At 39.8% G+C, this 27,742-nt stretch overlaps 2 protein-coding genes across 2 annotated transcripts; one reads left to right on the top strand and one right to left on the bottom strand.

The window, feature by feature from the left end:
* Positions 1 to 452: 452 nt before the first annotated feature.
* LOC139721943 (uncharacterized) lies at positions 453 to 13,664 on the bottom strand. Its single transcript, XM_071633267.1, has 11 exons — positions 13,651 to 13,664; positions 11,813 to 11,881; positions 11,290 to 11,353; positions 9,297 to 10,101; positions 8,029 to 8,104; positions 6,216 to 6,497; positions 5,094 to 5,247; positions 3,486 to 3,692; positions 2,765 to 3,065; positions 1,328 to 1,366; positions 453 to 515 (listed from the first exon to the last, which is right to left on the bottom strand). The coding sequence occupies exons 2-11, from the start codon at positions 11,853 to 11,855 to the stop codon at positions 453 to 455; spliced, it is 2,034 nt and encodes a 677-aa protein (XP_071489368.1). The 5' UTR covers positions 11,856 to 11,881; positions 13,651 to 13,664.
* A 309-nt stretch (positions 13,665 to 13,973) lies between these two features.
* Positions 13,974 to 26,216, top strand: LOC139721923 (uncharacterized). Its single transcript, XM_071633249.1, has 6 exons — positions 13,974 to 14,105; positions 16,269 to 16,381; positions 16,871 to 17,488; positions 18,131 to 18,272; positions 21,002 to 21,121; positions 22,721 to 26,216. Exons 3-6 carry the CDS (start codon positions 16,875 to 16,877, stop codon positions 23,894 to 23,896), a joined length of 2,052 nt encoding a protein of 683 aa, XP_071489350.1. The 5' UTR covers positions 13,974 to 14,105; positions 16,269 to 16,381; positions 16,871 to 16,874; the 3' UTR covers positions 23,897 to 26,216.
* The last annotated feature ends 1,526 nt before the right edge of the window (positions 26,217 to 27,742 follow it).

Below are 27,742 nucleotides of genomic sequence, written 5' to 3'. Positions count from 1 at the left end.
GTGGGAGTATAAGGCTGCTTAGAGCCTTTCAAAGAAGACAGGACAAGAAACACATTCATTTCATATTACTTGATGGTTGGGTTTGAGATGACATTCATACATGTCATTTTAACATCAAATACCATCTTGAGATGAAATTTGGTGAAACTTTACAACATTGCAAAAAAAGGCTTCTACCATTGAGCTAATAGACTCTGGTGCCCAATTCTTAACTGGTGACGAACACATCACATTGTAACTACAATGTCACAAGATATGATACCAGTCTATGGATGCACTCTGGTGACAGAATTCACACATCAGCGCAAAAGCACAATCCCCCAGAGTGGTGAGTAATACCTTCTTCAGAGCGGTAGGGAAGGAGAGTGTTTGGAATGATACAGAAAAGAGGCAATGATGTACCAGTCTTGCGTGAGCTGGTAGTCAGGGGCGACAAAGTCCGGCCCCTTCTCTCAGAAGGTGATCAGATTCTCCTTGTCAGCGGTCTCGGCCAGCTGCTGCGGCCTCTTCACGCCCTGAACAAGAGAAATGGAATGTGGAGAGTGAGTGGCATCCTGCATACCAAGGTTCTGGGTCTACACACCTTTCTTACACGTGGGGCCACTTTCGTTATACATAGTCCCGTAGTGTTGAGCAACTTTCACAATGTGTACCCCAAATGAGATTCACCACTTTCTCCATTACACATTCTTCACACGTGTAAGAAAGTGTCATAGTCAATGTCTACCCCAAAAACAAGTCAGCTCTAAAAAGTGTGTATTCTGATCTTTCACACTAGGGCACCATCATTTAACATGCCTCTTAAACTCTGACAATAGGTGAAAAAGAAGGCACTACATGATAAAAGTTGGGATAAACTGAGATATCATCACTCCAAAATATAATTAAACTTAAGAAATTATATTATAGCAAACATACACTGAAGAAATAATTCAAGGATGTAATCATTTATAGAAACTATTTCATGTTAGATTGAGGCTTTGTATGTCTCAACAGCATCTATACCCTGCATATTTATCCTAGAGTATGTCATAGCCTCTGAATTGCATTAACTCATATCATTCATCTGTCACTGTTTAATTGTAACATGGCACAAACCAATAGGCCTTCTTTCTTGATTGAGAAGCCAAATCATCGCCAAGTAACAGCACTGTAAGGGCATCTGCCTGTCACAATGAACTCTACTCGGCTTACCTAATCCGACTGGATAAATGTGTGCATATATCACGTATGAAGTTATTTCAAGAAAATTCAGTGATATTTTGACAAATATTGCTATGTTAATCAAGCATCAACTTGAGCAACATTTTCTGCATTCAAAACTCACCGTCTTCTCCTTAGGTGTGGCACTGCTGAAATCTACAAGCTGCAGAAAAATGGTAAATAAAAGTGGCATTAATTGCTTGCTAAATGGATGCCAGGTAAAGAGCAAGGATAATCAAACTCAAGGTCATAGGAATAAAGATTAGCAAATAGAAACATGGAATGTTTACACAAGCTTACACGTCATCACTTAACATTGGACAGTCCGGTTGCGGTCATCATTGGCTTTTCAAACGTGAAATTTACATATTAATAGGAGAACCTAATTCTATCCAATAGCACATTGAGAGGTATTGCTGACATTCAGTATACCTTTTACTGAAGTTTTTGTGAGAAAAGGTTTCCTTGAAGAGGTTTAAGATAATTGAGACACTTTTGTTCAAAATTCATTTTGCATCTGAGTTAGATTGGAAATTTACAAATTTCTTTCTTAATTGAATGAAGTCTTTAAACATTCAGCAATCGATGAACAACATGGTCATATGATTGGAAAATGTAGCTGAAGAGTCCTATGAACGATTTTAAACACAGGCACTCACCTGTATCATTATACAATTTTTAATACACACACAGGTCATCACTTTGAAGATGTAAATAACTCACAGACCAGGGGCCTGTTGCATAAAAGTTACTATTGTTGCAACTTTGCCATCCAATGGTAACTACCATAGCAACAATACTCAACAGCCAATCAAAATCAAGAATTCCATGGAAGTTACCATTGGATGGCAAAGTTACCATAATAGTAACTTTTATGCAACGGGCCCCAGGGATCGTGGAATACCATGAAGTGGGAATGCTTGCCCAGCTCAGATATATTCAAGAATCCCTGTAATGAATTGAGTACAGCTTTATCACTTATTTCTGTGTAAGTACACACAGATGAAGAACCTTGACTGGAGTCAACCATTACTGATGAGCGTATGCTTCAATGCACATATTGTAAAAGTGGATATTTTCGCGTGACTAATTTTTCACGCTCAGCGGGGTAAGAAGAGTTTTGCGTGTTTTTAATACCGCGGAATCAAGACATCAACTACTGGAACATATGGCATGCAGAAATATTCGCGTGCTTTTATTTTCGTGCTAGTTTCGGGTTGCGCGAAATGCGCGAAAATTTCAACACCGCGAAAATTTCCACTTCTACAGTATTCGCTGATCAATCTATTCGTGGTTTTAAAATGTATCCTGGTGGGCAGAGAATAGATCGGGCCTACCATGAATTCCCACAGTACTGGGTCTTTAATTCCCTGATAGGCAAGTCTGTGAATTCAAAATCCTACAAAATCTCAGCATAAAAGAAAGCAGTTAAACTGGTACTCTTCGGGTGAAGGGAAATGGAGATAACCCTATCTCTAGTATCCCCCCCCCCCCCTCCAAAGAGAAGAGGAAACATAATATATATTTCACCAATGCTAATGAGTTAAAAAGTTAGGCTTACAAGTCCAACTGCTGGTGCATCACGAGGTGTTGTGGGTTTCACAGGGTTAGTCTTTGTCTCAGACTCCTGGACATTAGTCCTTGACCTCAAGACATTGGCTGGAGTCGGGGTCTTGGTTGTAGCCATGGTGCATTCTGGTGAGGTTGATTGTGTAGGAGGGGCTGATGTCTGTGTCGTCTCCTTGGTGACCCCCTCGGCGGGTTCTGGGGAGAGCTGGAACTGGGGCGGGGACATCAGAGGGCTTAGTTGGAGGGGTGAAATCATGAGATTTTCACCCAGAACTGGCTGAGCTGAAGCAGGCCTAAAAGAAATAAAAGATAAGAACAAAAAGAACAGAGCAATCATATTTAGGCCAACATGTTAAATACTGTAGCCATATATGTTGGATCTTCTCACACAGAGTGACTTCAATTTCAAACATGGATTGTTGAGATCTTGGCAGCAGAGTCATCTGTATTTCCTCTAAATCTTGTGCAGGTGCCACATGATCATAAAAGCCATTAGCTTTGATTATATTTTTTCTGATTTCCATGTTGTTAGATCACAAGGATGTGAAATCAAACCACTGTCTTGGCACTTGCACCGCTAATGTATCAGGCACTTACCCTTGCAATCATTGGCAAAAATGGATCAATGAGCATTGCAAGCTATACTTTACACAGTTAGCTGGATAAAGAATTTTTTCTGCATTATTGTTCTGTGCCACTGCATTTGTGCTCACCTGGGAACACTGGATCCGATCTTACTGGTACTTCCACGTCTTTTGAGGGAACTATCTGGCCGCCTGCCTGGGGTGGGGATAGCAGACATGCGTCGAGCCGATGCAGGTCTGGCGGCACTCAGTGGAGTTGTAATACTGGAGTGTCGGGTGTGGGGCTTGGAGGCTTGGACAGGTGTAGAGGGCCTCGGAATACTGGAGGTGGATCTCCTGATGATACAAAACAAGGAGAATTATCAATGTGAAAGTAGAGATTTTCTTTTTTTTTCAATGAATTTGTGTGGTTTGACAAAAAAGTTAAACAATGAAGAGAGAAGAATTTTGCACGTTCTGCATTTCATATGAATATTTTATATGAATCTGCGTGGTCTGACAAAAAGTTTAACAATGAAAAGAGAGGAATTTTGCATGTTCCGCACTTCATAGATAGTCACAGCCTAGTTATGCCAGAACACAAGCAATTAAGCCTACTATTTCATTAAAAAATTAGATGTAAGTTTCGCATGTGTCTGAACATGATTCTGCAATAACAAATCATGACCACCCTCATAGTAGTACAGTAGGTCAATGTTAAACACTCACTGGTGGAAATGTCGGCACGGAAAAGATTTAGTAAATCATTCTGATGTTTATGTCACATGACCCATGGAATGCATGATATGCAAATTATTGCAAATTTTGCAGCAACAAATATTACAATTTGCATGGATCTTAACTTGGGAATTTTACACTATGGCCTAATCAACATTTGAGAAATAGAAGCCCTCCAAATGAAAAGAGAGGAATTGCAAAAAGCAATGCACGTGGGAGACATTTTTTCCGATACGTGGTATTCTGTAGACTTACTCTAGTAGGTTTATCACTGTAGTAATGCCAGCTGACTTTTGAGTTCATGACCTCTTTCAAAAGAGTAGGATCTCAGTGATGTATGTTAACCCTTGTTGTGCTTTCTTCATGACTTGGCACAGATGGTTGAACTCTTAACGGTCAGTGAATAGAGATTAACTAATCCCCATAATCCCTAATGTGTCCTCGTGGCCTTCCTGTTGGACCAAGGCACACTGCCACCCCCGAGTGGGCTTGCCAACTTTACAAAACTAGGTTAAGTTTGGAGGGTTTAGTGAATGCCGACGATAAAGCTTGGCAAATTGAAAGCTAAGTGCAAGGATGCATAAAGCAGACCTCCCAACCTTATCTGACTGAAAAATAATGATTTCTCCACTCACTAGGAAAGAAAGTGCACTTCCCATAGGAGTGCGTAGTAAAATTATCAAGAAAAATAGGAAGCTCCTATTGAAACAAGAGCTGAGAATGGTCAAAATTCAGATTCTTTCCTCCAAATTCAGAGTGGTTGGGAGGTCTGATAAAGGGTGAAAGTGCTCATGATAGTGTATTGTGTACATAGCACATTATAGGACATTTTCAGGCATGGGTGAATCTTGGCCTTTCATCAGGGCTGGTCCTGCCAAAGATAACCCTGAGTTCAAAAGTATGACTTATTTCACAAAAAAAACAAAACAAAAACAAACAAACAAACAAACAAACAAACAAACAAGAATGTGGTAGGACAATTACACAGTGGTGCATTATGTGGGCACCTTGGTTTCTTACCTTGGTGTGACTGCACCTCTCTTTGGGGTCGCAGGGGCAGTGGAACCACTGGAGAGCAATCTCTTGGGGACAACCTTTTTCTCCTGACATACAGGGGTACATGGCGTGGCTGCACGGGGTGTCACTGCATGGGGCGTGGCAAGTTTTCTCTTACCTAATGGGTGGTTGAAGGATAAAAAGATCATTTTTTTTTACTGCAGGAAATCAACAGAGTAAAAATGAAAGATGAAAAGAAAACCAGAAAGTTTAATAGCATATATGAGATAAGATTTATGTTCATGGTGTACCATTTATCAGATTTTAAAAGCACTTTAAACGCACAAAATGCTTTCATATATGTCGCAGTGAAGTGCCACTCTGTTTCTAAGTTGACCTCTAAAAATAGCCACATCAAAATTTCATAATACGGAGATATCAAGCAAGAAAGTCATGGAATACTGATTTAAAGTTTCAGGTTTCCACAAAACAGTGGTATTGGTCACATGTCAACCCTGGCTACATTTTCTTTGCTGTTTGGCAGAGACATCTGGAAGCTAACTGCCTGTGAATGAAGTTTACCTAATCTCCCTAGTCCCATTTGTATCACCATGGCCCAGGGAATAACTATCACGGTAGTGCATCACAATTTGCAATGCATTTTCATACCATTGCTACACAAACTATTTGCATAGCAGTTTCCATCCATAAAAGGGTGCAAGATACTATTTGAAACATTAGTCGTCAGCTGAAATTACTAATCAAATTCAAAATGGAAATTTACCTTCATTATTAATTGTGGCCATCCTGCTGGACCAAGGCACACTGTTATACCTGAGTAGGCTAGTTTTAGAACTTAGGACAAGCTTGGCGGAATGAATTGAACTGATGAAAAAGCATGGTAATTCACAGCAGGTGCCTTGAAATATGATGTCACCACCTCAAATCTTGTTTTCTTCAAAACAAGAAAACACTGAAATTAATCAAGCCACTTTGCAACATATCAACCTGATTCAAATACTGATAAGTGCTTGTTGTAGTTTGGTCAGCAAATGTCACTAAAAGTCTTGAGGTGACTTTGAGCAACATGCAGAAGTATCTGGTCATCATGAGTCCTTTGAACTTGTAAATCCTTGCGCAACATACCAGTGTTTGCTGAAATCTGGGATGGGGGTGTAGTCTTCTTGGGGTCTTTACCCCTGCTTGGAGCAGCTGCTACTGCTGCTGATGCACCTGCTCCAAATGACATGGTTGCTCTCATGGGCTGCAGCTTGCTAACTCCCGCTCCGCCCGCAGTCTGAGACGAGTGGGCAGCCCCATTCCTCTGGCCTGGCCGACTGATAACTGAGGGTTTCATCAAACTCAGCTTTTTGCCTGGTGCTTTCAGACCGCTGGGCTTATTGGTGGCAGGCTTAGGTTGAACATTCTCTGAGAAACAAAACATATTACACTGATTAAGACAATTTCTAAAATTTGGGACACCAGTTAGAGGGGTCTGGCATCTGATTACAATACATCCATATAAGTATCTAAGTGACATCAGTGATGGTACATGCTACAGCCGCAAGGGAACACCAAAAATGAAATAAGTAACTAAGTTCTCTAATTGCATCGCACTGTCTTGCTTGTTAATGAATCAGAGGGAACAGGCATGGAAGGCATGTTTTGATTAAATATGCTGACACACCTCAGAAAGTTGCGCTATCTTATCAGTCTTTTCTTAGGAACCAGCACGCAACTGCATGTTTTAATTGGAGGAGGAGAAATCAGTCTATCGTGGACAACCATACCTGCAGAGAGGCCAGAGCCTTGCAACTCTGCAACAGTAGATTCGCATGGGGCTAGGCACATTGGTTGTGGATTTCGGAGAGTAACTCTGCAAGTAGGGTGATATAGGGATGGTATGAAATTTGCAAGTACTGGTAAACACACACATTTCTACATGCACCTCTGCCTACATCCAAACATTCACACATACTCACACAAAAGCAGCTGTGGGCAGTTGGTGAGTTTTGAGACGGAAGCTGAGAGCAGTTCAGGTATACAGGGCTTTAACCCTAAAAAGACGGGGGGGGGGGGGGGGGGGCCTAAAAGGCCCCCCCTCGACATTTCGCGCGATTACTCTGCAACACGCAATGCTCTCGCCGCGATGCTCTATGACTTTTTTCTTTCAAGTTTCCCGCACATTTTGACACCAAATTTGTGATGCCGGGGGGTACGGTTCTGAAGTTATATAACATTTTGTACATGCATGTGAGGCCGAAAATGGCTCAAAAATGTGATTTTGTGCACAAAGTCAATGCAAATTGATTTTTTTCACATGGTTCATATAAATATGCTTATTTTTACTCTCAATGGCTAAAATGAATTTGTTTTAGGAGTATTATGCTTCAAAAAGTGTATGCCACAAATTTTGTTTAAAAAAACCAACAAAAACAAAAGGTCGAAAAAACAAAGAAATACATAAGAAATTCATGAAACAATAAAATGAAGAAGAAATTAATTTTGATACCGAATTTTTTTTCAAGTGCATTTGCTAAGAATGCCACAAAGAATAATTAGACCAAAAATTAGCACTTTTGGAACTTTATTTACTGATTTAGATCAAAGAGTCTGATTTCTCGCATAAATTAGCATAATTAATCAAAATGAAATAAAAGAAGACTATTTTGGAAAATTTAAATATACGATCTTGTAGATTACATCGCACACTACCATTGTGCAAATTTTCGCGGCGATTGCGCGATCCACGGCCGAGATCTTAAGGGGGGGCTCTTTAGGCCCCCCCCCCCCCCCCCCCCCCCCCCCAGTCTTTCGAGCTACTAAAATAGCCCAGTCTTTTTAGGGATAAGTCTTCTGCAGATGCCAATTACTTGATGAAATATCATACCAAGAACTTACTCTGAAAAGCAATGTTTTATCCATACTTAAAGTATGAGTGCAGTTTTTGACTGCATACCTGCATTGTTCTTTGTCCCAGCATTGCTCGTCTTGCTGAATCCAGGTTTCTTGAGACCAGACATCCTGGAACTTGCCTTGAAATGAGAAGTGACATGAATAGAGAAAGAGCAAAGTGAGTTATTTAATTCCAGTATAAAGAAACTTTTTTTGATGACATGAAGACAGCACAACATTCAGAGACTTTCACCAGTTGACTAGACTTGGTCAATTGATATAAATCTACAAAGAATGGACACACATGAAAGGGTTGATAATTTCAGGAAAGACTGCAATTTCAACATGGTAGACAACCCCTAAAACATGACGTGGAGTTCAACATAACTTATGCACCAAGCAAGACTGTTGGAACATAGTGAAACTCAGAAGTTATGCTGGTCGGTCAATTCACAATCACTCATCACTGTTCATCGGGACAGACAGCTGGCTCGATTGTCAGACAGAGACTATCATACAGAGTCAAAAGGAAGTAGCATGGTGTTGAATGTCTTTGCTTGGCCATGACATGCAATGCGGAAACTTCTTCCCATGAGATTCAGTATTCACTAAGAGAGTGGTCAATTTGAAACAGAGTGAACAGTCTTGAAATAGAGTGAACAGTACCATACTGTGATGTACTGTGTCACGGTGACATATTTTGTGAGTGTTTGTCCTCCTCTTTTTAATTTGTGGGAACTCTCTTTGGGTCTTTAGGAAATGAATAATTAAAGATTATTTTGGAGGCCCTCAAATCCTTGAAAGGACATTGTAACATGTGTTGATACATACCAAAGTTTACTGTTAAATCCTATTTTTAATTATAGACCAACATGCAATCATTCCTTCTGTAAATGCTACATACTATAAACTTACGCTAGCTAAAAATTTGCATAATATTGATATCAGCTGTCTACAAACTCAATAACGTATGGTCTACAACCACGCATGGTATGCACATGGCCTCATTCGAGATGAGGCAGGACTATGTCTTGAGGTAGTCCGCCAAGGTGCACTTTCCGACCCTGTTCTGCAAGGGACAGTACAGGCTGGAAGTGTTTAGGATGCTCTCAAGCTAGGCTTCTGCACTGTATGACACACTGTATAAACTGAGACTGAATGCATTTGAAAATGCAACACCATTTGCATATTTGTTCTTATAAAAAAAGATTTGATAAAACTACATGGAATAGTTGTAGTGGCATGCCATGATGATGTGTCTCTTATATGAATTATGAGAGCAAAAAAAAATGCAGACTGAAAGATCATACTAACTTGATGTGCATTACTTACCGGTCTCTTGGCAGGAGATGTGTGAGCATGGCTGACTGGGATCTGTGATCCAGGTCCCTCAGAACTTGTGTGACTGGTTGGATTTCTGCTGCCATTACTCTGAGTACCACCCGTGGCTGGCCTGGGGAGGGCTGTGGGCCGGCGTAGCCTGCTCATCGGGAGCATGGAGCCCCTCCCATTGGATGGGGCATGGGTTTGGGGAGGGTGTGGCCGAAACAGCTTTGTGCTTGGTGGCTGCATCTCCCTCTGTGGCTCTCTTTTCATAGGTGATGGTGGTTTGGTTGGGTACGGGCTGGGTTGATTGGTCTTGATGGTGTATGTCGCACGTCGCATCGGGCAACGTATGTCACGCTTCACTTCCCTCTTAAAGTGCTCCAATTCAGATTTGTTTGATGTCCCCTCTTTGTGAGCAAGGCCCTTCTCAGTCTCACTGGGCTCGGCGTTGCAGTCAGTCCCCTGCACACGGCTCAGATCCGTGGCTGCCTTTGACCCCCTTGCATCCTTCACCTCCGAGGAGCCGGAGCCAGAGGAGGAGCTGTGTGCTGAGGAGGAGCTGTGTGCTGAGGAGGATGAACTGGCCTTGGAGGACATCTTCTCAAACTCCAGGGCAACAGAACATGCTTCCTTGAAGATCAACGCAAACTGTGCTGCACTTGGAGGGCTCACAGACTTGCGCTCAGCAATGGCCAGCTCTGCGTTAGTGGCAACACATTGCTCCTTGAAGCCTACAGGACCCATGAAGACTTCATCCTCCTCGTCCTCACACACGTCGTCCTCAGCATCTGGTTTTTGAGGGCCTGGATGACTGTACAAGACACATCGTGAAATGCAGCTTTCAAGATTAGAAGGTGATATACACTAGGTCAGGTTTAAGGCCAAAAAAGTATAGACTCCAGTGATTCACTGAAGCATGTGGCTGGCCAGGTTTGTGGGTGAAAGGAAAGTTTCTGGGAATAGCAGTAATCTTAATTATATGGTTCAGTGTTACAGAGGCCATTACAGAGTGATATCTCAAAATAGCTGTGGTGTGGCAAAAATCACAAGAAAAAACAAAACAAAACAAACATGACACCAATTCTGTTTAGTTGCCAGTCAAAGGTCAAAGAGATTTGGGCAGCTTCAATGGCTTTTCTATTAAACATGATCTAATTCACAATGTCATCATGCAACAAAAAGTTGTGAACATACATGTAGTTTAAGCCTGACAGGTGAAAGCACAGTATCAATATAAAAAGTGCAGCATGTCATACTTACACATATTTCGATATTGCAAAAGCATACAAAAAAGTCATATATTTAAAAAAAAAAAATTTATAAAGAATTGGGGATCAGACACTCCAATGCCTTTGCTTCAGAATATGCCTAATAACTTATGGTCTTGAAAGGTTCCCCCCCCCCCCCCAAAAAAAAAGATAAATAAAACAAAATTTTGCAATAATCAAGAATTTACATAATCAGACACTCCTCACCCTTACAAAAATCCCTTTCTTTTGTTTGGAAGAAACTTTGACACTAATGTACAAATGACATGTACATCAAAATAAGCAGTATATAGTTACCACACTGCCACTATGAAAATATTGATCTACTTTTTCCAGGTATGGAAAAACACTGATGAGTGGAAAAACTGAACATTGTCATCTCAGTGCCAAAAGATCTGACTTGGAAACAGAGAGCCTGTACTGAGAAATGAGTGAGTATCATTCTTTTGATTTAAGAAAGAAAGGTAAGCCATTTTTAAAAGAAACAAATTCTAAATCATACATTCATAAAAACATAATAAAAGTACATTTGTAAGTATTCTGTGAGCAACAAGATTTATCTTTGATGCAGTATTGCAATCATCAAACCTGTACTACTAACAGAACCATAATTACATTTGGTGGGGGGGGGGGGGGGGTAATGAGACAAACAGAAAAGAGAGAAGAGCCAAGCAAAGAAAACACATCAAGATAAATCAAGAGACTAAACTGCTGACACACAATATACATACCTCTCTTGCGGTGACAATGAGAGATCGAAGTCAAAGGTCTCATTCTCGATAAGGTCAAAATCATCTAGGACAAAACAGACAGAAGGGGAGTTCGTAACTACAAGTGTACAATGTATCAATCCCAATTTTAAAATCATGTTAATTCACAATGCACTGTTATAAAGTCTTCATGCATCTTAATCTTATCAGTGGATTAAACAGGAATACCTCATAATTTGCTGTATAAGTTTTTAACCCTCTGCCTCCCATAAAATTCCTGTCCATTTGGTCATGAATGCAAAATGTGTGTACGTTTGACTCATTGACAGAGAACGGATTAAGCAGTGACAACGTGAATGTCTCTACAATGTATTGGGACTTCTTCATTGAGACATACAGTGACAACGTGAATGTCTCTATTGAGACTTCTTCATTGAGACACACTGTAATGGACAATCAACAATGCTAGAAGAGCTGCGATGCAATTTGCCTTTTTCTATTAAAGAGAAGACAATTCAAGAAAGATGGTAATCAGATCACAAACCTGCATGTGCAGCTGAAACTTGTCTTGCAGTATTTCCCTCCATCTGGTTCAATATTTCTCTTTACACACCTAGAAATGCACACAAAGATAAAAACACTGTGATACCATCTACACCTAAATATACCACTACAGAGAGAGAGAAAAAAAGGGAAAAGAACGACAGCATTATCATGCTGTTATTTTTGTTAGAGACGTTTCATGACGCGATGCTTGCTTTTGACAGGCAAACATCATTAGGTTTCATTTCTACATGTGTAGACTGTGTTCTTATCTTGCTGCATCTGACTTAGCAATGAATAGTTTGACAGTAATCGTGGCGAGTTTTTCTGCATACATTGTAGCTGCAGCTACATACAACAATATGCCACATGTTGTTGTTAAATGTTCTAATCTCAATGCCGACCATGATCTCACCTACGTACAAATTTACCATTATGCATTATTCAAACCCTACAATTAAAGAGAAATTAATGTCTAAATTACGTGGGCATCACTAGGGCTATATCTTCAATTATGTTGATTGTTAGACCGACCAGACGCCGTTGATTGTTTTGTGGGCATCTCCAGCAAGACAAGATAGTCAGAGGACCAAGAAAATGCAAAATGATACACACGATACTCCAATTGATTTAGGGAGCCTGACAGTATAACTTCTAGATTCTAAACTGGTGGTGTTTCACAAAAAATTTAAGTCAAACTTAAATTCAAGACAGGCTACAATGGTAGATGTTCTATGCCACTTGTTTCTCTGTTCAATTTTATTAGCCTAATCACCATCCACTTTAATTCAAATTGTCATTGTCTAGACCCTATGTTTACTACAGAATAATTCCTTTGTTATTTATTACCTCTGCCAAGGGAGAACCGAGGCGGTTATGTTTTCATTACCGTTTGTTTGTTTGTCCGTGTGCAAAATAACTCAAAAAGTTGGGAATGGATTTAGATGAAACTTGCAGGAAAGGTTGAGAAAGATACATACAAATGTATTTTCTACAAGGAACAGATGATTTTGGTAGTGATCCGGTAACTTTTATGGATTTCATAAAGGATTTTCTATATGTTGGCAAGTAGGGTCAATGAACTTGGCTTGGGAGTTCAAGCTGCGCATTTTTGAGGTTTTCATACGCACATTGAAGTGCCTGATCTAACTGCGACTTTCAGTCTGCGCGCTGCGAGGCGCGCTATGTGCCACGCAGCTGAGAATTGATAATGTAACAAAACTCACAAGGCTTCTGTAGATTGGGAATTCGGGCGATTTTTAGCATGGCGCATGCATACGTATGGGTGGAAATCACTGATCTCTATCTGGTAGACAAGATCATTGTCCTTTTTGGTGGAAATTAAACTTTGTTAGCTGCCTCGTGAAGCTAAATTAGCTAGATCTGTGCTCTCACAGAGTGCTTCTCTACAAAGTTGAGCAACATTGACAGACACAACACACACACTGCACAAGTAGAGACAACAAGACACACACAGCATACCACAATTTTTAGTCAATCTTAAATTTTAAGTTTTACTTAAATTCTTCGTGAAACATCCCCCATGCCCCAGGCTACAGCCGCCCATGGCCACGGCATCCAATCAGACGCCGACCGTGGCCGTGTGACATGCATGACATCAACACTCACTCAGCTCAGCGCTGTGTGCGTATGCATGCAGAAGTCATGACGGAACAATTCTCAGACATCTTTTCAACTTGCTAGTGAGTGCATTAACCGAAAATTATAATTAATTTCTATCTCCTACCATTTAGAAATGTTAGAATAATGCAAATAATTGGTCAAATACGTAATTGGAGACGTAATTAGTGAATAAAAGGTGAAATAATTGCTATTTACCTCTTCATTCGTCGTTTTGAAAATAGCGCTGTATACAATTTAAATGACGTGGACTATTCCATCATAGAAAGAGGGATGTGCACTAGGAATACTTTGAGTAAGTAGCATACTGTATCTTTTGTGAGTACTCAAATAATTTTCAAGAATAGAAAACCAACATTTTTAATTAGAAAGATACAAGAATAAACGAAATTACGGCAATTAACCAAAGAGAATAAAGAATATAAAAACCCTTAACATTGTCCTCCCTATTTTTATTAATAGCAGCTTCCAGTACGCAAAATTGCTCAACAACACGGTCAAAGGTCATGCTTGGCATCATGGTGGATGAATTCAACTCTGTCAGTGTCGACGCCGTAGATGTTGTGCTGAAATACGGCCTTTTCCTCGGTGCAATTTTTCAAATCATTGCAATTCTGTCAATAGTGGTACTACCAGGAAAACATTCAGATAAGGTAATCATGATTTGATTTTGTTCTTATCTGTGTTTTAGCGCAAAGTATATGCGTAGCACACACAAATCTGTAACGCATGGGACTAAAGGCGCGCAAACACACACGTGATTTGCTATAGGCGGGTCTACGCATTGTTACTCCTACCAGCGTTTTTGCTTGCGCATTCGTATGGTGCGTGCGAGACCGCAAATCGCAATACACAGCTGACATGCACATATGTGAAAAAGAGCTGCAAGCTGGAAGCAGAGCAAGAAAAAGTCGCATGACGATCTCGGTTAACTCCACTCCTGTAACACTCTGTCAATGCGAAAAAGTGAAAATTTCCATTAATATTGCTGCAGCTGCATTCACTCAATCCACATTTTTATTAAGGTGGACTTGTCCTTTAATCACACAGTGAATAAATTTACCAACATTGTCATTGACCATGATGAGATGATGATGGACTTGTCTTAAGTGTCTTCAGGTTGAGATATTAATCATTTAATGACATTATTTTAATCACAATGTAAATGCACAAACATGAAAAGGTAAGGAGTACACAACTTGGAATCGGATAGTTTAGATGCTCAACCTCATGCCTCAACTTCATCCGATTCCAAGTTAACAATCTAACAATTGGTTGCTAGGATTCATATCTTTGAATGGATTCAATCCTGTGCTGTGGAAGTGTGAAATGTGTTCACTTCAGCTCAGCTCTGTATACTGTTGACTGTGTAGTGCAGTGTCGAAGGTTGGTAGAGCCAGATCAGCAGCAGAGTGATATTTTGAAAAAAAAATAGTAGGGGCCCTAGGATTTAATAAAAAATGGAAAAAAAAAAAATCACCGAGGAAGGTTCGATTTACCATGCCTACATCAGTAGCCGGCAGTCAAATTTTGGATGGATAGCTTTATTGCGGTAGCAATTGCAGCTGAATATGATCATACTCGGCTCATAGGCTGACATACAATTCTAATGTAGCTCTTAGTCTTAGTACATTTTGTAGTTAAAAACCCGCACCAAGGTTTGACCTCCCGTGCCAAAATTTGACCACAAGCAAGAGCATATTTTAGTTTTTACATGTATGATGTAGTCAGTGGTCAAGTTTTTGCCGCCGTTATGGTCGAATTACGGGCGGCTTGCTGTACTTCTTAATTTATCTCAAATTGATCTAGATTTCAACATTATTTTCATTTCTAAAATTCTGTTTATTCATTTAGTTTTTTTATTGGTTTTATTTGAAAATTTAGTTATTTATATCTATTTATCTAAAGTGACATCATAATCAGCTTGTTAATTGTGGTCACTCAACAGGAAGAAAATAACCGAAGCCAACAGTACCCCACTATTGTGAAAAAGCTTTTAAACCTATACCGTATGCCCCCCCCCCCCAAAAGAAAAATAATGAAAAATAAAAAATAAAAAATACAACGGGACCCTCTGCAATGATAACTTAAGAAATAATGAATCAATCCAAATACAATTTCAGGGTATGAAACCATAACTCATTACCCACATCCGATTTGCTTCAGTGTTCAAAGAGAAATGAGGAGTTTTGTAGAGCATGTGAGGAATCCCTTCCCTCCAAGTTCTGTCCATTGTGTTCACACATTTCGCAGTTCCAAGAGCATCCAAGTGCTAAACTTGGAAGAATTAGACCCATGACATAATTTACAATGATCTACAGTTTTCTGTGACTACTTAACCAAACTGAATGGGGTTTTCTGCAAAATGTTGCTAAGATGATATATTTTATGACCCTGAAGTAGCACTTGTAATAGACAGTTTAATCTTATTGGTAGTTATCAACGCAAAAATCTGAGTGTAATTTTTTTTTTCTTGACATACTGTACAATAAGGAAATTAAAGCCTCTGTAGAAATTCTTGAGTATAATGACTGATTAATGTGGTCTTGCACATGAAAAATCAGCAAGTCTTTTAATTAAAGTATATGAAGCATCTTCGTGCAAAAAAAACTTATAGCAATTTTTTTAATGTCTGTATGATTATGCAGTTTACAGAGCCTTCTTTAGGACAGTCGTTCAAAGTTGATGAGAATATGGTACAGAATATGTTGTGTTATGTGTTTCCTGAAACATGTAGTGCAATTCATTTGATGCTTTTTATAGATAAGAATATAATCTAACTTTACCAATTTTTTTTTCTGTCCTCTTTTTTTCAGGATACAACCAGTGACAAAGAAGATACAAATACTCAAGAAATTCAACAGTCTCAGAGTCAAACGAAAAAGACAAAACAAGACAAGAAAAAAAAGAAATAGCTGCAATTAAGAAGGTATGCAAAACAACACTTTCGTCGAAAAGTTGTGAAATAAACATGTAATGTTGACGATGCATAGGAGAATATACTTAAGTCCCAAGTATACTTTCGCACTAAGAGTGATAGCCTAAATCTTGTGTGTGTTATCATGTTTTCACGTAAAATTAAGAACATGGGGGAGATTGCATCCTCTGTGACAGCACAAATCTCCTCTAAAAAAGAATATTTTAGAAAGAACAGAGAGATATAGAGAAAGACAGAGAGAGAGTTGAGATAAAAATAAAACCACTTTGATTAGAGTCTTCTGGTAAGTTTGTAGGCTTTTGATTCATGCATGAGCCTCAATCAGGTATTATGTACATTTTACTTTTTTTTTTTCACTTCAAGTTCAGAGCAATGTTTGATTAAACCAATATTGGAAAAACAAAATACATGTGAAGTTGTTTTTGAGGGGTTGTGCTTGTGTTCTGCTTACTCTTTACATGATTATATATTTTCACATAGAGACATGGCCAAATCTCGCGCTAAGTCGAGGCAAGCCAAGTCAAGGCGTGCCAATTCCAGTAGTGGCCGTGGCAGACCTGCCAGTTCCAGGAGTCCCAAGGGGAAGACCAAAGGTGGACGAAAGCCTCTTGAGATCAAAGTCACCAGGACCCGAGGAAAGAAAGATGCCTGGGAATCAAGGGCTGTCTTTTCGTCCAGCAATTCTGGTATCATGTTTAGGAGCATCGGAGTCAACACAGACCCAGTCGAGTTTGCTGGTGCGGACAGACCCAAGCGGGCCAAGGTGCCCAAGAACGAGCCACTCCTACAGAAGGTAGTCACCTACATGCGCACCTTCAACCATGCCAGAGCTCTGAGCGCCCTCTTGACCAGCCCGTCGGTGCGGAGCGCTTTACCGGCAGTGGTGGAGGTGGAAGTTCGCAAAGAAGTCCAGAGGTTTGTCAAGAAGCCCCTCAGCTTCCCCAGTCCGCAGATTGTGGCGACGGGCGACAAGACGCACCGCATCACAGAGTCAGCCTGGGGACACATCCTGGCAGAGTTCAAGAAAGAGATGCCAGTCTTCTACATGTCATGTATGGCTGCCCTGGCTCCCAAGAACAAGCAGTATACAATTAACAAGTGAGTTCATTGTTGAGCACCCATGACTGAAAAGACTAGCATTGCAGTCAATTTAGAGTTGTTTGACCCAATTCTTTGATTGAGCAGGAGTGCTACTTGTGACAAATCCCATAACACTTATGGGAAGTCATACATTTTCCTTATGAAATATGGATATGTTGCAGGGAAGATTTGTCAGTGCAGTACCAGAGGGGCTTGCCACGAAGACTTTGTGTGTCAACTTCCCAGCAAATGTGTAATGTAATTTTGTAACTTGGATGTTTGCCTCATTCATATTTCATTGCTGTAGTTTGTAGTATTGTTCCTGTCAATCATGGTGTAATTTGCTGACATCTTATGTTACTAATGATTTGTGTAAATGCTCGTTGATTAGTGAGGGACCATTATCTTTGATTAGTGAAAGACCCCACACAAAGCAGGGGTTGCACTTAACTTTTTTTTTAACTAGCCAGGCGGACTACTTAGAATCAATTTTGACACTGAAGCAATATTTTGGCTAGCCAGACGGACTAGTTACTTCAGAATTTTATGATTTTTAGCTAGTCCGACGTGATTTTGGGTGGCCAATGGCCAGCGGACCATTGCCAATTTCGAACCCTACCCAGCAATCATGACATTTCATTTCTTCATTCAAACCCACAGTCCAGACAGCTACGAGTCCTCAAACAGGGGCAGGCTCGGCATGATGATGACCATTCCACTCTTCACACGCCGGGAGCGCAAGTTCCAGTATCTCTCCAGCTTGATAGGGGGCCAGCTGTGGCGTCATGGCTGCCGTCAGAGGGTGAGTCCCTTTCAAGCATGTTGTTCAAGTGCCATCTAAAGCTAGTTGTGTACTCTGGCAAGAACTGACAGTGTAAATATTACAGACACTGTTTTATACCTAAAACAATATGAACATCGCATGAGTCAATCAATTGTCAAAGAAATTACCTTTTTTTAAAGCAATGTTCAGGAATGTGCTTTAAAGGGATTGTGTAGGGGTTTTTATACCCCCGCCAAACGAAGTTTGAAGGGGGTATATAGGAATCAGCGGACGGTCGGGCGGTCGGGCGGTCGGTCCGTTGCAAATCTTGCGTCGCGAACTACTTCCTCAGTTTTCAACCGATTCCCATAAAACTTGGCACAGATGTGTGCCTTGGGTTGTAGATGTGCAAGATGTATTTTTTGACAGTACCCAAAAGTACGTTGCCATGGTAACGGCATATTATGGGCAAAAATGGGTACAAATCTTGCGTCGCGAGCTCCTCCCACAGTTTTTGATCAATTTTTATGAAATTAGGTACAGATGTTCATCTGAATATGTTAATGTGCAAGACACATATTTCCGCAGTGGCAAAAAGTGCGTTGCCATGGTAACGGCATGTTGGTAAAATATAGGGCAAAATGCTTCATGGCAAAACTGCTTCATCAGTGTTCTTCCAATTCTCATGGAATTCATATTGAATGTTTGTCTTAGGATATAGGTCAGCATGACACATTTCTTGACAGTGACAAAAAGTATGTTGCCATGGTAACAGCTCACATATTATGAGCCAAAATGATGGAAAATTTTGTGTTGCAAACTACTTCCTCAGTTTTTGCCCAATTTCCATGAAACTTGGTACAGATGTGTGCCTTTGGTTGTAGATGTGCAAGACGCATTTTTTGACAGTACCCGAAAGTATGTTGCCATGGTAACGGCATATTAATGGCAGAAGATCAAGGAAAGATCTTGCGGATTTAACTACTTCCTCAGTTTTTTGACCAAAGCTTGTGAAATGTGGCACACACCTTGATCTTGGTGGGAAGATGTGGAAGACATATTTTTCGGACGTGTCGGAAGCTGCGTTGCCATGGTAACGGCATATAAATGGCAGAAGATCAAGGAAAGATCTTGCGGATTGAACTACTTCCTCTGTATTCGACTGAAGCTCATGAAATGTGGCACACACATTGGTCTTGGTGGGAAGATGTGCAAGACATATTTTTTGGACGTGTCGGAAGCTGCGTTGCCATGGTAACGGCATATTAATGGCGGAAGATCAAGGAAAGATCTTGTGGATTGAACTACTTCCTCAGTTTTTGACAAAAGCTTATGAAATGTGGCACACACAATAGTCTTGGTGGGAAGATGTGCAAGACATATTTTTCGGACGTGTCGGAAGCTGCATTGCCATGGTAACGGCATTTAAATGGCAGAAGATCAAGGAAAGATCATTCCTTGGGTAAGACTGTCGTCACGGGGCGGGGGTATTAATCACCTTAAGTGATATTTCTAGTTTTTGATGAAAATTGGTTTTGAAATGGCTGAGCTATCCAAGACAAAGTGATCCTAATAAAAGGTGGGTCCCACCTTTTATTATGATCGCTATGTTCTACTTTGTTTTTATATCTATCAGCCATTTCAAAACCAATTTTCATTAAAGGACAGGTTCACCTTCATAAACATAAGGATTGAGAAAATGCAGCAATATAAGTAGAACACATCAGTGAAAGTTTGAGGAAAATTGGACAATCGATGCAAAAGTTATGAATTTTTAAAATTTTTGTGTTGGAACCGCTGGATGAGGAGACTACTACAGCTTGTGAGTCAATGCGTACAACAGGATAAAGAAAATGTAAGGAAAATTCAACATATTTTCACTTTTTTCGCATAATAAAAGACCAATTGACTTGCCTCTTTCTTAAGGCAGGGGGAATAATATTACCCATACCATATGTTGGTAACGAGTCAATGGAATGAGTACTTTTTTCAAAAGATGACATTTTGTGAAATTCTCTTTATATTTTCCTTATATTGTTGTACGCATGTGACATCTAAGTTATTCATACACTGCAGTAGTCTTCTCATCCAGCGGTTACTGCACAAAAACTTCAAAAATTCATAACTTTTGAACGGATTGTCCGATTTTCCTCAAACTTTCAATGATGTGTTCTACTAATATTGCTACATTCTCTCAATCCTTATGTTTATGAAGGTGAACTTGTCCTTTAAGTAAACTTCCAATTTCTTTTAGATTTTTTGCTCTTTAACATTTCACAGGGCGGTTTCCTAATTATCTTGCTAAAAGTTAAAAGCTGAATCCTCACCTCAACCAATACTATACCATCCCTTTTAGATCCTTACAATTCTGCATGCAGACTATGGCAGCTGCCTGATCAGAGGTTTATCTAAAAAGAGAACTCTATTGGCTGCATTGATTATCGATGCCTGCTATGGATTTTGTCCATGACTGATCAACAGCAACAGCTTTCAAAACAGTTGGAGTGTTATATGTCTTGCCATCTGGCAGTGTTCTTCGTCATCATCATGTCATATGGGCTGCTCTGACATGGATAAGCTTGTGCCAATCTTTCCTGTCTGTTGTCCAATGGGATGCAGCCTCTTTGTGATTGTTATTTCAAGCCGTACATGTGTATGTTCTGTAGATTTTCTGTAGATTGAAGTGACTGTCAAGGTTATGATATGATGTGCTACAATCACAACTTGCTAGTCAATATGCTAATATGCTGTGTCTTACTTCAATGCAGATTTTTCATGAGCTTTATCGTCTGGGAGTTAGTCAGAGGAGACACGGCTCTATGGACGCAGCACGCTGGCTGGAAGGTGAAACGAGCAAAGGAAATCGCATGATGAAGCAGAAATATCAGGTTTGACATTATGACTCTCTTAGATTCACATATTTGTATTCAGTCAGTTTAAAACAAGAAAGTTTAGTTGTAGTGAATTGCCAGAAGAGGAAGTCTTAGCTACACGATACACTTTTTAAAGAATATTTCTTGTTAAAGTTTTCCTGAAATATGTTTTGTTACCATAACTTTCCGCAATTTAACAAGATGAACAGGACAAGATTGGCACTCTATTGCGGCAGCAAGAAAAGGAAATTTCTGTTTCTAAGAGCTGACCCTGACGGCGCCAGGAATTTACAGATTTACATATGCAACTTTTGTATCAGCTTTCATCTTCTCTTGACATTTGATTGGAATTAGGTGGAACTACCACTGCAGGGTTGCAGTGCCAGTTCTTATGAAATACTGGTTTACAGAATTCTTTAAATGAGTGCAGTGTAGTAGCCATGTCTTCAAACACGATCATGGTTTTATTTCATTTATTTATTCATGGTTTGAAAAACAACTACCATGGCAGCCTAACAAGGCCAAATTGAGGTAGTTTACACAGTAATACAACATAACATTAACAATATCACATACAAATTGCTTATTAAAAAAAGAACAACTTTACATTACAGAACAGGTATAATTATATGATAACATTGTAGCATTGCTTATTCATTTCACAACTCAATTTCCAAAACACAGATATGACATTAAAAACCGTCAGACATTCAAACACTCATATAATACAAATAGAAACGGATACAATTACACTCTTGAACACACTCGACATTTTTACCCCTCACATACAGCGTACACCTCCCTTTGGCAAAAACTTTGGCACATGCATCACATATTTTCATACACCCACACAAGCATACACATTTATATACTCCGCATTGCATATCGTAACCCAAATATTTTGTGAAAGGATATTATGTAATCGATACGTAAACGAATACTGGCGTTATGGACACACTTGCATCTACACCCAAGCTGACAATGCATGTTTGCACCTTCCCTTTTTCTGCTCTTTTAGAGTGTATTTATACTCACATGATGTGGACTAATCCACATGAACACATACTAGGGGCTTGACACACGCTCACACGCATGTGTAAAAGCATACGCTAGCGTTCACACAGACATTATTATATGCATTCACAGGGTTATACCTTTAAAGATGTGCACATTCGAGTAGGTGACCATAAACCTGGCCAGTATAATGAGAGAAAAAAACATAGCAAACTTGAAGAGAGAGAGAAGGAAAAAAATGGCATTGCCATCTTACATGTATATTACAGAACAGATGTAATTATATGATGACATTGTAGCATTTCTTGTTCATTGCACAACTCTATTTCCAAAACACAGATATAACATTAAAAACCGTTAGACATTAAACCATATGATACAGATAGAGACGGATACAATTACATTCTTGAACACACTCAACATTTTTGATGGTTTGAGCGCTTTTCAATATATTGACCATTTACTTTTTGAAGGCAGCAGGAGAGAGTAAGAATGTTACAAAACAAATACAATAATTTCGTTTCTTTTCGGTTTGAATTCCCCCCAGTTGAAATACCATACTTAATACTATGTGTTCATTTCTGTTTTATCGGTATTCAGATTATGGACGAAGTGGAGGCCCTCCAGAATGGAGTTCTGCCAAGTGCAGAACGTTACGAGACCAGTGATGATGACGGATCTAGTGAGAGCGATGATGATGAAAGCGAGGAGGAGGTGGAAGAATCGAGTGACGTCGACAGCGAGGAGGACCTCATAGACGAGAGCGATGAAGAGGATGAGATCATGACCAAACCTGAGAAGAAGGGGCGTGGGAAGAAAAGCCTACACCAGCAGATGGTGATCGAAGAGGCTGTTGTTGATGAGAATTGGCAGGGTGACATGAAAGGCAGGAAGAGTGCTTCGGAAGTTGTCATCTCAGAGATGGTGAAGATTGCAGAACAGATGTCGGAGACATCTCAGCAGATGAAGACGTCCATGAGGAAGAAGAAAGCGGGGCGAGCCACAGAGGAGGTGACTGTCGTGTCTCAAGACGAAAACCAGATTGTGGTGCAAGTCAGCAAGGACGGATTGGCAGAGGGGATCCCCATTTCGATGGCCTCTACGGCGGAGGGTGTGCCCATCATGGTGGCCTCAACAGGCCAGGATGGAGGAGCTGTCAACATCAACCAAGTGATGATGGGAGGCGTCCCGACACAGATAGTGCAGCAGGAAGTGGTGACGGAGGAGATGGATGCGGAGATGATGGCCGCCCAGCTCCTGCAGCATGTCCTGCCCACAGAGATGGTCACCCAGGAAGTAGCCACCTCACAAGCCATTCCGCAAGAGATCGTCACCACCACCACCATTCCCGCGGAAGGGATGGGGACAATCCAGGAGGAAGTGGTGACAATCCAGACTTCAGGCCCCCCGGAAGATGTCCAGCAGACCATCGTCACCCACAACGAGGTGCCTGCGGAGGAGGTGCAGGAACAGCTGGTGCAGCAAGAGCAGATAATCCAAGAGATCATTCCAGAAGAGATCATCCAACAGGAGGTGATCACCGAGGGAGAGGTGACCGCCCAGGTCGTGCCCCATGAGATCCTGACCGCTGATATGGGCTCGGGCGAGATGACCACTGTGGTAGTGACGACGGAGGTGGTAACGACAGATGAAGGTTCCACAGAGGTTGTCATGGTAGCCCAGGATGAACAAACTCCAACAAAGAGACCGGCTGAGGCTGAGCCAGAATCTGAAGGGAAGAGGAAGCGGAAGAAGACGGCTCCATATTCTCCTTGATTCAGCAATGAGGAAATGAAATTATGTGAAGACCTTTATATCGTTTGTGGATATCCAAACTAGAGAATTTGAATTGTCTCAGATTTTTTCTCAGATTTTACCAACGTGCAAACTATTAGCACTTTGTGTATATTTCTTTTTGAACATGTTTGTTATCCAGTTTTCTAGGAGTTTGCTGTGTAGGATAACATAATATAATGTGCAACATGTTGTTCTATTTCAGCAAAAGGAAAAAAAAGATTATAGAAGAAAAGAAAAATACACACACCCAAGCAGTGTTTTGCTACTGCATATCAGTGATGAAACTGATTGATCCATGTCCTTTGTATGTTACCAATGAGGTGTTGTGTACCTACCCTAGCATTTATTCATTCTAGCTGCGACGGCTACGCTGTACTTTGCATGAATCTGTCATTTTCAGCCAGGCATGCAAACTTGGATGGAATTTTGGTTGTCGTAAACATTGATTTGTGTTTGTCTTCTGCACAAAGCAAAAGTCCGCTGTTTGTGGCAAGACACAATGCCTGCAGATTATCATCCATGCATCTGCAGCAGTGAGCTGTGTATGTAGTGCCAGCTTTGCGTGGCCGAGAGGATTCAAAATCTGTCAACTTTCCATGAAATGCTTGTCATGTAGTCCCACTGCTTGAACATCAGCTTTGTATGGGCGTATGATATCATCTTGGAAGTTTGACCTTAAAAGTTGTTAGCCACAGTATTTTCAGTACATTGCATTGGTTGATCAATATTCAGCAGTATCAAGAGTTTTTTTTTAATGATTTTGGTAGTATTACACTTGTAAATGTTTGTGCCACATGTAAATATAACATGTCAGGGACTATTTCCTACTTTAGACAGCAGATCTTTATGTCTTCTAGTCTATGGTGTTTGAAAGTTTACAATGTATTTTGGTACAGTGCTATTGTTGGGTGTGAGCTAGTCTTGTCCTCAGTGTAAAGATGAAGATACTGACACTTCAGGATATGTCAATGTTGACACCCAGCTGACTAATTAGTATGTCAAAATTATCTGTTGTGACAGCAGGCGCATTCTGCAATTTAACAAGTTTTGATTCTTTTTTGTACTGCTGTAATTTGTAAATAACAATAACGATATGTGTAAATAAAGCATATTTCACTTCTGTCCTTTTTTTTTTAATCATAATTCCATATGTGATGATTGATGTTGTATCAATCACAAGCAGACAAGGAGATATTGTTTTAGCATAATGTGTATTCTTTTGTAAATACATCCTTTCTTGTGAACAGTCAGTAGAAAGTCTGTCAGGCGATCTTGCATCATCAAGCTTGGTCATCCAGATTCCTGATTCCCACTTATGTTGATAAATGCTGTCAGCAACACAATCCTTTCCCTTGAGATAAAGAACATTAATGATGTGCAGACTTCTAATTCTTTACTCGTTTGAATTTCACTTTTTGTACCCATTGCAAAATTAATCATTTATCTGCTATTAGTGTGTGATCCAATGACCATTCTTCATTTTGCCCAATTTTCCTGAGGTACCTGCCACTCTTGCATTGAAATGTTGCTGTAGATATATTCCTGTAGATCACATTGAACTTTTTTTAAAACTTTTTTTTTAATGATTGTAAACCAAAGTTTCATGTGAAAGCCACAGATAAAGAATACTTCAATCTTTTGTAGGTTTGGTACGAGGTGAAAAAGATAGATGGTTTGTCCTTTGCAGCGTATGAAATATTTACAAGTCAGTGAACGGATTCTAGGTCCTTCCTGTTTTTCACAATGAAATGGTCTAATCAATGTTAGTCCACACCTCCATGTTATAAAGTGACAGTATGAATTCCATTTTTTTTTTCAATTTGATTCAGTTGACTTCATTAATAATCATAAAAATTAGCTCTTTTATGTTGACAGTTGGACCAAGTAACAAAAAAAAAAAAAAAAAAACACCACTTGTATTGAGTCTAATTTTCAGATTGGTTTCAAAAGGAAGCAATTTCATGCCCTAAATCATGTCTTTTATAAGTACTGTAAAATAAAGTTTCGGGTGGAGAAAAAAGGAGTGGTCAAATCATTAAAGTAATCAGACTACCTTAGTACTCTGTGATCATACAGCTACAGACCATTGCGTGTGTACGGTTTGTTCACTTGGGTAGTAAGTTGGCTTTATAGTGGTGATAAAAGTCTTGCTATTATGTTGACTTTATCTTCCTTGGGAAATCAATTCCCTTCCCTTCCCAAATGATAAGGAAGTAAAGAATGCAATGGTAGATTCAGAGGGGGGCGCAACCAGCACACGCCCCCCCCCCCCCCGTTTTTCGTTAAAAACAAAAGAAATAAAAAGGAAAAAATGAAATGAAACTGGAAGTGGCACCAGAAATATTAGTTGCACACCCCCACCCCCCCCCCCCCCCCTTTACAGAATTCCTGGATCCGTCCCCGAGAATGGTATCCCTCTAGGTAGATTACATTATGGTAATGATCTCCAGCACGTTACAATATATTTCATCACTAGCTATGCTTAGTAGCCATGCACCTTACTTGCTGTGTAGCACATTTTCTTTTTAAGATATTATTCCAGCAGAGAGATTACATTGCATATGTCTGCACGGAATGCCAAGTTTGTATGTGTTTTTTTTCTTTTGACATAGACAATGCCCTTTAGTGTCCGCTTGATTTGTATAGTGACCAATGAAAACATGCTGAATTATATTCTGGTTAACAAAACATGTAACTTGTAATGAAATGTAGTCACATGATTTTCAATATTTTATTTGTGATCCGTTGTATTTAAAATATGTGATACCATGTCCTTGCATGTATAGTCATATCTCTTCAGTGTAACATCTGTTTTCATGTATCGTTCATGCAACCAGAAGGTTTCATATACACATAAATTTCCTGTGGTATACTGGGAGTTGTTCATTTTTTGTTTTTGTTTTGTTTTGTTTTGTTTTGTTTTTTAGCACAATCAGAACTGATACATAATTGTACATAAGATTAAAAGGTGTATCATAGGAAATACATGCTTCAGTGCATACACAAGAAAGAAGAGATGAATGTGATGAGGGGGAAAAAGTACTGAGCTGGAGATTAGAAGCGTTGAGAAGATGAGTAGATTCAGACAATTGTAACACATGAGTAACCGTGTTATCGCATGAATATATTTTGACAGTGGACAGATCTAATGATAACTTGTGCAAGTGGTAAATATGTAAATATGAAAAAAAGTTTTTTGAGCACATAATGGTATTTTGCTGTAAAGTTTTTTGAAGTGCATGCTGATTGCTTTGAAAATTTAGTGAGTAGTGTTAGCCTCCAATATGTATATAGTTTATTTGTTCACTGCTGGATAAAGAATCCAAGGACTTTCAGCTCCAAGCCATTAATATCGAGAGAGATCAGAGCCGTGGAGGGAGAGTTTCTATCGTCACATGATTGTGGGCATTACTTCAAGATACTTTGTATGTCATGTGATTTCAGTCTCAAGTAGAATAAAAAAAAAACCAGCAACATGTTATTAGTTTCTTGATTACATGGTATGTATTTTCGCCAATGAAATCTGTAATCTGCTTCTTTGTATTAAAACATGCCACAACCACTCACCAAGAGAATAGTTACTGAAGGTAGCACCTTTGCTCTGTGTGCATGTGCGTGTGTGTGTGTGTGTCTGTCTGTCTGTTCGTGTGTGCACATGCATATCGGTATTATGGTATAATAGCGATGCAAGGATCACAAATGGTATCTGTTGTGAGATAGTGACAACACAAGCATTTTAATAGTTAATTGAGTCATATTCTTGACATTATCTGTCCCCTATTGATTCTTAGAGAGAGTACTTCAGCAAACTATCACTGTAACCAT

This window comes from Diadema antillarum, unplaced genomic scaffold, assembly GCF_040938485.1.
Source record: "Diadema antillarum isolate AM-2024a unplaced genomic scaffold, OU_Dant_1.0 scf00000152, whole genome shotgun sequence".
Lineage (NCBI taxonomy): Eukaryota > Metazoa > Echinodermata > Echinoidea > Diadematoida > Diadematidae > Diadema > Diadema antillarum.
This window is presented reverse-complemented; position numbering and strand designations above follow the sequence as displayed.